The sequence below is a fragment of the Mesoplodon bidens genome (assembly GCF_964165515.1).
Source record: "Mesoplodon bidens genome assembly, contig: HAP1_SCAFFOLD_49, whole genome shotgun sequence".
In the NCBI taxonomy this organism is placed as follows: Eukaryota; Metazoa; Chordata; class Mammalia; order Artiodactyla; family Ziphiidae; genus Mesoplodon; species Mesoplodon bidens.
The window spans coordinates 2,445,489-2,457,021 of record NW_027671810.1 but is presented as its reverse complement, the minus strand read 5'-3'; the positions used below and the strand labels follow the sequence as shown (position 1 = coordinate 2,457,021).

The following is an 11,533-nucleotide window of genomic DNA, read 5'->3' as shown; positions in this document are numbered from 1 at the left end:
GAAGACTTCTGATAGCAAGACAAGGGATAGAACAAAGGCGAAAGCAGCAATATTGCCATCCAGAGGAAAAACTACTGAACCTACACTGCAATACTCAGAAGGAAAGTCAAGACATGAGAGAACTAAGTGTAAAGCACAGCTATATTGGTGGCTTCTATTTAAATAATCAAGGTCAATAAGTAGGTCTCTGGGATGATGATCCCTATACCCTGTTACTTGCACCAGAATTGGGACATAACCAGGAACAAATAGTTCAGGAAGCTAGAGTCATTGACACTGAGAGCCAACTACAGGGAACACCAAACATCCGGGGCTATTAGTTCATGTGCTTCTGTACCTAAATTTGGAATGACTGTAAGACTTTCTGAATCTTCAGGTAACTTGCATACTATTCTAATCATAAGCAATCATGCTCCCTCTTAAGCTAAACCATACAACTTCAGAATCAGGTGTTACTTCTTATTGGTACCACTGTCCACTAAGCAAAGACAGAAATACAGAAGTAATCCTGACCCCTGCCTTTCCCTCATATTCCCCCTCCCCACTTTTCCCTCTTTCCCATATATTACTAGGTTTAATCAGTTCTGCTGCCTAGAGATCTGTTAAAGTCCTTCATTTTAATCATATTCCTTTGCCCTGATTCAGATCCTTGTCATCACTAGCCTAGGCTGCCCTCTATCTATTTCTGACCCTCCCATCTGAACTGTTGCCCTTCATATTCATCCTCAATACTGCTATCAATATTATTTCTAAATTGCAAATTTGACCATCAACTGTCTAAAGACTTCAACATCTTTCCATTGCACTAATGATAAAGTCCAACTTCTAAACATGTCATAAAGGTCTCCATTTTTTGGCTTTGCTCTGCCAATTTAACTAATGCCTTTTTTTAGTAATTAAAATCTACTATCCTTGTTGTTTTACGAGTGTTAGCAGTTGCTGTTCTCACTTTTGAAAATATTTCCCCCTTTCATTCACTTAGAAAACTCCTATTCATCCTTTCAAACCCAAATGCAGTGAAACCGATTTTCTCTCTCACTCAAATCACTTTCTCCTCAAAACTGTACTTTTAACTCTGTGTAGCTCAATTGTTTGTTATACTCTAATGACAACACATTCTTAAATATACTCATCTTTGTATCTTAATATCCGATAATATGACTGACATTTAACAAACGCTAAACATACTTGACACTTGAATTGATTGAATTGAATTAAACTGAATCAATCACTCTCAAGAACACTAACGATTGTTAGGGTTTCCTGCATCAAGAGTACAAATCACGCTGAATTTTCATAATACTGCTAGTTTTGATTGAGGCACAGCAAACAAGTTTACAACAGATTTCCCCTGTGAAAAGAATAACTTCAGTAAAAGATAACAAATACACTCAGAAGTCCATAAAGGAGGCAGGGTGGTCTAGGGGATTCTGTTCTCATCCAAAGACGTGCTGAGATTTGATTCAGAGGGGAAAGATTGATTTTCTAGCTTAAGTTAAACGAGGCATCGAACAAATGTCAAAAGCAGGACATAGACTTAGATTCTTCACTGTCACACCAGTAAAGTTACCATCCTTCCATCTCCTTGAGAACAAACAAGAAAGCCTGCTGTGGACCGTGAACAAAACAACAACTGTGAATTTACACAGCTCCTTAAACTTCTAAGCTGTGTACTGAGAGTGAATTAGAGGTCTCCTCCAGATAGCATTGCAAATGAGCGTTATTTTATTTTCACCAAGCCTTTCAGGTGATACATGCAACAAAATCAGCAAAGTCAGTACTCACTGTGGCAGACAAAGTAACTATTATGTATCTGTCCTAAAAGTTCCTGTGATGTTCTGGCTAGTTTTGCTTAAGGACTATTTATAATATTTATGAGAAAGGAGGACAAAAATGAACGTGATGCTTTTGTGGAGAAGGAATTCCCTGGCTGAGCAGAAAAGCCTGCCAAAGTTTTGGTGTTTCTTGTTTGTTTGAAACAAGACTGAAGGACCATATAATGCAAGATGAAGCCATTAACAGTTAAAAGGGAGAGGACACACTAAAGAGACTCAGCCAGGGCCCTGGTAAATTATCCAAAATTGTGGGCTTTCTTAGTGAGAGTCTAGGATTTGAGAAATTCATGAGGAGAAAAGGCGGAGGTCCCTGGGCACCTGAAAATGAGAATTGCTGCATTGAACTAGGCTGACTTTGGCATGGCATTTTGAAGAAGGCAGTCCTATGGAATGTAACGAATAAATAGAGCATATCAGAGCCTGAAAACCTGAGAATAGGCTCATGTGGGTGAAACGAGGTGAAGCACGGTGCTTGGTACACTATAAACCCTCAGTAACGTTGGCTGGTTTTGAATGAAATGAAACCTAACCTGAATCCAGTCCCTACTCGGTAACAGCGGGGAAGATAATGGGTGCCTAGGCAACGTCTAGCAAGTTCTGGGCTCGAGGCGGCTCCCAACTGTTGCGTCACCAGGGGCCACAGAACTGAGTCGGGAAGGGAGAAGGGAGGAATCTGTGCGGAGGGTCATCCGACTGAGTCGGAACCGGACACTCTGGCAGGAAGTAGAAAGCGAAGAAAACGAAACGACCATTGGTGAATTTCAACAGCACGTCGTGAATTTCAGATAATTTTCCACTTGTTTATTAAGGTGGAAAACTCGGATTCCAACGATGAAGGAGATGGAGTTTCGGCCCAACACATAAGTCAAACGGACCGATTGGTTCGGGAAGAAGATTTCTCCAGGTTCGTAAATAATCTGAGTGAAGAAGATTACGAATTTATGAGAGACAACAATCTTCTAGGCATTCCAGGTGAAAGTACGGAAGAAGAGTTGCTGAGAAGTCTTCAGCTAATTAAAGAAAACGCACCACAAGACTCAGATGAAAATACAGGTATATTCTGCTTTTGGAGGGAATAGGATGGGATGAATAAGGAACTTCATAATAGGAAATAGTAACTTCATAATAGGAAATAGTAAATTATAGAGAAGTGACTTACATTAATTTGGTAAGTAACTTCTCATAAAAGGAACTGGCATTTACTTGATTTTTGGTGAGCATGTCAAGGTATGTTTGTTTGTTTTCCTGATTCACATTTGGGTTGTTTTAATTGGGAAACAGTGCAAAGTAGCCTATTTGTATTTTTCTTGGTTTTCTACCTCAACTGAAAGTCCCTCCTACTTCCTGAATTATTTTTTCTACATAGACATGTAAAAAAAGCAAACAGAAATATTCTCCACTGGGGACAATTGTGCTCTCCTCAACACCTGGGGACATTTGACAATGGCTAGAGATATTTTTGGTTGTCACAGGGGAAGCATGGGTGTTACTAGCATCTAGTGGGTAGAGGCCAGGGATGCTGCCAAAGATCCCACAATGCACAGGATAGCTCCCCAAAACAAAGAATTGTCCAGCACCAAAATGTCAATAGTGCTAAGGCTGAGAAACCCTGCTCGGACCTCAGGTCTGGTGCTTTCCCTCCCAGTGTGAAGTAGAGGATTTTGCTGTCTAATGAAGAGGATACTATAATACTTTGGCTCTTGAATATGGTCTTATATGTACCATGCTAGGTTCAGTCTATTCATTTGATCTGACCTTCAATTTAATGTCAATTAAAAATCTTGGTAACATTAAGAAGTATTCAAAATGCAAACACTTTTAAACCTATAAAACTTGTTTATGTTTGGGCAATAACCTTATATTTTAAAACAGCTTATCTATTATCAAAAGCACATAAGTGAAGAGCCTAGAAGTAGTCATGTTGGAGACTAATGAAAATTAGACAATAATGTAAATTGAACTAAACTACTAGCATTGTACCTTAACTGGTGTTTACCTTGTTTAATTGCATTAGTGTTTTGACAGTGGACTGAAAAATAAGTCTCTTGACATTCCTCCGACAGTGGTACACAGGGCTGTGTATATGATGAAATACTGAAATATAGACTTCCTCTGGATTCCCTTTTTAAAAAATTCTCTAAGTTTATCTAGGATTAGCTCACTCTTTTTGGATGGAATCGAAACTTTTCTACCTTTACTTATAAATCTACACAGTGCAGTTTATAAAATATTAACTCTATAAATGTGAAATCAGTTGAAAACATCTGAGTATTTAAGTTCTCATTTTTTGTTTATTTTTGAAACAAAGTTTCAGAGTGCTATTTTATGATGGTTCTAATTTTGGTGGTTCTTTTATGCACCCTCCACATTTTTTTTTGTTAACAGACAGAGGAGACTCTTCAGATGACGTGTCTAGTGGTGACTCTCTAATAGACTGGCTTAACTGTTCTGGACAAACTGAAAATATGACAAGTGGACAAAGAGAAAACCAATCTTGGAGAGAAGAGAGCCTAATTAATCCTAAAAGTGATCAGTTCATATTCAGTTTAGAAATAAATGTTAACCTTGATAATGGGAGTCCAAATCTAGAGAATGAATATGTAGCATCTGCAAGACTTCCCAGAAGAGAAAATATGGAAGACAGCCAAAGGCAAGTGGAAAGTCCACAATCTGAATCAATATTTACAAGACCATCTATGTCTGAACAAGATACAACTGAAACATTAATGGAATTCCCACCTACTACAAGTCAGAGAAGAGCAAGAAGTAGGAGCCCAGAGTATTGGAGAACCAGAGCAAGAATTCAAAGTTGGTCGCCTCCACGTTCACTTAGGGAAATTGTACAAAGACTTAATCATAGTATACCCTCTCAGAATTTTGAGCAGCCTCTGCTAAGTGAGAATGTGAGATTTTCTAGAACTGAGCACCAAGAAATATTGAGACAACAAATGACTGGATTTGAGTTGCAAAATAGCGGTCTTATTGAAACTTCTAGAACAAGGAATGCCGTTCATGGAGAAAATTCTCCAGATACAACCAGCAGTGGTGAATCTTGGGGAATGAGGGAAATATATCCAACCATACCCTTCAATCTTGAAGTAGGACAAGTTCATTCTGGAGCATATTCTCAGAGAGACAGCAGAGCTAGTAGAACTCAGTTAACATCTGAGACACCAAACAACACTGTCACTTCTGAAAGTGAACGAGGACTGAGGCATATGTATTCACATTCTGAGCGGGCAGGTGTGAGAGCTTATGTCAATACCATTAGAAATCCCGTTTGCAGAACGTTAAATACTAGCTTAAATGATACAACATCTGTTCCAATTCAGAGCACGTTAAGGCAGACAATGACAGAATTTAGTAACTCAAATAAACTTATGGACAGTGACAGTAATTTAGAGCATAGTGTCTCACCTCCAAGTCAAAACATGGAATGGCTAGAGTCATCTAATGGTAGTAGTAGTGGTACATTTGGTTCTGATTCAAATGCTAGCTATGATACCCATTCAAGTTCCACAATGATTTGCCATTCAAGCCACAATTGTATGTCTAGTTCCAGTTCTAGTCCTATTCCCGGTTCCAGCTCAAGTGATGAAAATTCAGGAATTAGCTCACTGATGTTTGAAGGCAGTGAAGAGACAAACTTATCATCAGACTTATCATCAGAGACCAGCCAAGGGGGTAGACAAATTATCCTTGACAGTAATTTAGAGCATAGTGTCTCATCTCCAAGTCAAAACATGGAATGGCTAGAGTCATCTAATGGTAGTAGTAGTGGTATATTTGGTTCTGATTCAAATGCTAGCTATGATACCCATTCAAGTTCCACACTGATTTGTCATTCACGCCCCAATTGTATGTCTAGTTCCAGTTCTAGTCCTATTTCCGGTTCCAGCTCAAGTGATGAAAATTCAGGAATTAGCTCACTGATGTTTGAAGGCAGTGAAGAAACAAACTTATCATCAGACTTATCATCAGAGACCAGCCAAGGGGGTAGACAAATTATCCTAATAATATCTGATGAAAGTGACTCTGGGTCCTCCCATAATATGCAACAGTTTTTCCTCTTAAATGAAGATGATCTATACCAAACTACAGGACTCACCAAAGCACAGATTGACAATTTGGCTGTAAGATCTTTTGGTGAAAATGATGCACTAAAAGCCTGTAGCATTTGCCTTACAGAGTACACAGAAAACAGCAAGCTTCGCATACTACCTTGCTCCCATGGATATCACATTCACTGCATTGATCGCTGGCTGTCTGAGAACTCTACCTGTCCGATTTGTCGTGGGGAAGTAGTGGATTCCAATGAGAGTGAAAATCCTGATTGAGATCTGAATTCTCAGCTATATAAAGTGTTATAGGGCTTCCCTGGTGGCGCAGGGCTTGAGCGTCGGCCTGCCGACGCAGGGGACTGACAATAAAAATTAATTTCACACCACAGCAGTTCACTGAATTTCAATAAAAACTTAGCATGTGCACTGGGTTGGGATGTTCCAGATTCCATGGGAGAAATGTCTTAATATGATAAAATGAATCTAGATAGATCCTAGTAGTATTATCTCGTCATGTAAATCCCAGACATCTCTTAGCCCTGTTCAATCCTAGTTGTGCATGCAAAGAAACAGAAACCCAACCAAATATCAATAATTAAGAAGCCATTTAAGACTACATTAGAGTCATTCACATAAAGAAGTCATGTTACATTCCTAGAATGCCATAAAAAGCTTTGAAACCCTTCTCTTCCTATCTCTCTCCACAGTAGTTTATCCCACCTCCCTAACACTACCTTAACGTTTCGCCTATTCCCCACTACCAATGTATCAGTCAGTTCTAGCTAAAAACTGATGGCACACTTTAAAAGAGTGATGGAATAGCATTTAATGAAGAGACTGAAGTGTGTAAAGAATGAAGGGAAACCAAGAGATGATGAAGTACCCTGAGGCTAGCAGCTGTGAGAAGCCAGTATTATAACCACTAGGTTTGAAGGGGCATAGAGAGATAGCAGTTCCTGCAACCCAGAATGTCTTCGAGTTATAGGAGAAGCCCACCCAACAAGAGATGTAACCTTAGAAAATGGCATCCACTGCCAACCTAAAGTTTGGAAGGGGGCAGATCATGGAAATAAATACACTTGCCTTCTTTCCTCCTGACTTCTAATCACTTATCAGTAGTTCATATTAACCAAACCCAACCTGAAGACACAGAGAGACTGGTCCATGAAGCTGATAAAGATCAGCCTCCTGGAATCACGAAGCAGGGTTAAGAAGGATGGCGAGTAGATCCGGTAAGCAAATCAGAGACCATCTACCACAACCAGCATTCCCAACTCTCTTCAAACCCAGCCTGTGTATGCTTTCTTGCCTCTTCCGCTTCCGCTTGTTCTCTATTCCACTCTATGACTCAGCTCTTTAACAACCCTCTCTATTTTCCTTTCATTTACTCAGATCTTGTATTTTTAAAAGTGATAAGATGACAAAGCCTTAGAACTTAATTACCTTTCTCTTAAACATGTCACACTTTGATTTGCTGTGATTGTAAACAACTAAGGATAAAGGGCAGTTATAGGTATGTCTTTAATTTTTGCTTCTTCAATATATTCGAGCTTCAATTTCTTTCTATATATGTTTAGTTCATATAATTAATTTTTAAAACAGATTCTGATTTCTTATAAAGGGTTTTATGGTTTATATATGACTCTTAATCATATGATTAAGAGTGAATTCATGTGAATGACCCAAAGTAGCCAATTGCTGCTTGGAGCCTCACAAGCTGCAATATAAAAGCCTTAAAGGCAAAACTTGGCTTCAAGAAACATGTCTACATAGTTCAATTCTAATTGTCCCCAGTAAAACCATCACCCAAAACCCCGAGTATTTGAAATCAAAATTTAGGTCATGCTTCCTTCCAACCTAAACATAGTGAAGGATTTTTCTCCTAATTCAGCCTGAAGGCTGTTTTTGGGGGATGTATTGGCCAGTCCAGAAAATTTTGCTTAAATTTTTCAATCCTGGTATAGGTGAGAGTACATTGTATTATAACCTAAAGCAATAATCAGAAATTTTGTGCAATGTGCAACCTATACAAATGTAGGCAGTGTTAAGTATACACCTTCTCTAAAAAGTTAAAGTCAGCAACATCACTGACCTTTCTTTTCTCTGTGAATTTCTGGCAGCCACAGTATTTGCACATAACTACAACGTATAAATGGGGAGTGGTGGTGAAGTTTTTGAAAATATCTTTAGGTAGCATATTTTTCACACAGAAGATATCTGCATGGCCAGAAATGAAGGCTTGGATCAAACCTCTGAAATTTACATTAACTTCTGAAAGTTGTTTGAATAGTCTGATTTTTAGGAAGTATTTTTGATATCAGATATACTTCACTTAAAGTGAGTAGAATAATTATAACAGTACTTGGCTTTCATACTATCCTAACAGATTAAAACCTTCCAAAGGATGATAATTGCTTAATTAATGCTTCAGTACATTCACATGCACCTTCTGTGGTCGACAGAATTCTAAGATGATGCCCAATGATCTTTGTAGGAGCCCCTCCCCTTGTGTATGAGACCTGTGAATGTGATGGAATATCATTCCCATTATTAGATTATGATATATAGCACAGTTGATTGGGAGATTATCCAGAGTGAGCCTGACCTAATCAGGGGAGCACTTAAAAGACACAGAGAGGACTTCTAATCCAGATAAGATGGTTTATACTTCCCACTCCCAACTCCCCCTTTATACGCACAATTATATATCCTGGAAATAATATGAGACAACCAAAGGAGATCTCTGAAAGGTCTAGAGAAGGTGAATTGCCTAGGGACCCTCAGAATGGATGAACAGCCTCATGGCAGGGCACCTTATGACCCTCTACCAACAAAAAAATGTGATCCAGGCCCAGCATTTCCTAACTCCCAACTTAGTAACAGGAAGTGGCTCAAAGAGGCTCTTCCTCCATCACATCAAATGGGAATCCCCCAAACACCAGGCGAGCCTTGCAGAACCTGCAACGACGAACAATTGGAAGCCCTGATGACACTAAGTGACCAGAGAAAGTGCTTTCCTTCCCCACTGGGCCTGAGATCCCCCTTCACCACCCAGACACATCAGTGGCTAAGGGTCCCAGCAAAAGTGCTCCTACCACAAAAAGCTCCCGCCTGGACAATGCTCTCCTCAGATGGGCCTGAGACTCCTCTCCCCTCCCCAGAAACATCAGGCAACTTGCTGGTACCGGCAACGGAGATCCCTCCACAGAAAGCTCTCAACCTGGTAAGCACCCTCCACTCCTTACAGTCCAGGGAGACCCTGTCACAAGTGCCTGGCCCAGGAAGGACTCTTCATCACGTGTTCCAGAGATGCCCTTCCCTCACCAGAAGCACCAAGTGCCATACCCTGGGGAAGCTACTTCAGACCCCATAAGCAGCATGAGAAGGGACCAGAGGTAACCCCACCTGCACAAGAGAAACAGACCATAAGAGTACCACAAAGGGTCAGAAAATTAGGTTATCATGGAACCACCGTCCATAAAAGTACAGGAAATGTGTGCCAAACCTATAAAGAGTGAATGCCTGCTAAAAATTAAAAAAAACAAAACACTTTAAATAGGGACCAAAGTATCCTAACATAATAGCCAAAATGTCCAAAAGACAATAAAATATCACTACTTATACCAAGAACCAGATACATGACAGCTTGAATAAGATGGGACAGATGATGCCAACAGAGATGAATTAGATGTTAGAATTATCTGACAAGGGTTTAAAAATGCTGATTTCAGACCTTTAAGACCTCGAACACAGAACCTAGTCACTCCATGCCAGTATCCCAACCTGTAGAACTGTGACCTAATAAAGGGATGCTGTTTTAAGCCATTACATTTGTATTAATTTCTTATGCAGCAACAGACAGCTAATACAACTTCTCATCTAGGATCCATCCTGTACCTAGAAAATGATTAGAATGAGTCCTAGACAAGTAAATGGCTTAATGTCTTGGTTCTAGGCCCACTATAACATTATATTCTACCATTTTTCCCAAAAATGGAATCCCTAATTCCTGCTACTGAAGCTGCTAGAAGACAGTATCCTTCCTGTTTGAACAACCACCAATATCGTATCGCTCTAACTTTACTTCACATCACCCTATCTCATTCTACCAGTGTATGCTGCTTATATCATAAACCCAATTTAACACTCTGACTTTGAAACTATAGAGCCACTTATTTTTCTCTCAAAGCGATTGCTGAGTATTATATTGCTCTTCCAAATCATATTCCTCTCTGTCTGCCCTGACAAATCAGAAATGGAGAAGATTTGTACCTGAATCTTCTGAGCTCAACCTGATACGTTTTTTACATTATAGTATATCAGTTTAAATACACAGCATCACTGTGGTTGTGAGCATAAATATTTCCATCTTAAGAATTTTCTCTGTATTTTCTTGGTAGTTTTTAAAACATTTGTTTATTTTAGCCTAATTCCAAAAAAAAAAAAAAAACCTTGTCTGAATAACAAATTCTTTTTGAAAGTAGTTATAGCCTATGGATACGTTTTTGATAGCAATATAAAGTCTATCTTTTTTGGCTAACCATGAAAATAAGTTGTGCTCTCAATATTCCATGAAGAATTAAGTATAAAGATTCTTTTGTAAATGCAAACAAGCCTGAGCATCGAACAACATGAACATCAAAACACTGCATGTACTGGAAAGTTCACAAAGAAATGTGACGTTTCTGTTAAGTAATATTACTTGTTATCCATATACAATACTTTGAGATCTTCAGTATCTTCTTTACTACAATTAACCAAACATTTCATGTCTTTTCATTATTTGAGAGGTGAATGTATACCCCCTTCAATTAGAAGTTCCTGGTATGAGAATTTCGAATGGAAACTGAACTGCATTTCTTTTCTGTGACTTCATTTAAGATTTGAAAATTCTTTACCATCCTAACTCAGGCTTTTTCACTATGAAATAAGAGGCTCTCCTTTGTGTGATATTCAAAACTCTCCATTTTTAAGCATCAAGCCAGCATCTTTAACATCACTGCAAAAATGTGGAGATTTGGAAAAGCATGTTGGGGAAAATCCTTTTTCTCTCATCCACCATTCGTAGAGGACAGACACTAATTATAAGCCAACTCTGGGCTCTGGGTTCTCCATTCTCACATCACTAGTCACAACACAGTTATCTACCACCCCTGGCCTTGTCATCTTCTATTCTGGAAGTGTATTTTTTTTTCTTTAGTAGCACTTGTGACTATCTAAAATATTTTTTATTTATCTTGTGCTTGTTTTCTTCCCCATTCCTATCCCAAAATAGAAGCTCCAAAAGATCTTTCTTTTTTTTTAAATTACTACTACATTTCTAAAAACTAGAACAGTTACTGGCATACACACACACACACACTCACACACACACACACACACTGCTTCAGAATTTTTGGCCACTGTGAGCATCTCAGACTTATTTTTCACCCTTTATTCTCCAAAGAAAACCTATTTTAATACTGTTACCTACCATCCTGGATTTGATGTATTTCAACCTAGATCTCTCTCACTTACTTAACATATTTGTATAGGGTTTCTTGCCTTTTAAGTTATAATATCTGCCAACCCTTTTCTAAATCACTATTTCAGGCATTCAACGCTGAGCAAGAATGTGCCATGCCCGATGCTGGGTGC

General features: G+C 38.9%; 1 protein-coding gene across 1 annotated transcript; it reads left to right on the top strand.

Annotated features, from left to right (window-relative positions):
* Nucleotides 1-348: 348 nt before the first annotated feature.
* Nucleotides 349-6,172, top strand: LOC308610999 (E3 ubiquitin-protein ligase RLIM-like; the record flags this gene model as incomplete). Its single annotated transcript, XM_081259952.1, has 3 exons — nucleotides 349-376; nucleotides 4,221-5,381; nucleotides 5,916-6,172. 3 exons carry the CDS (start codon nucleotides 349-351, stop codon nucleotides 6,170-6,172), a joined length of 1,446 nt encoding a protein of 481 aa, XP_081116078.1.
* Nucleotides 6,173-11,533: the final 5,361 nt, after the last annotated feature.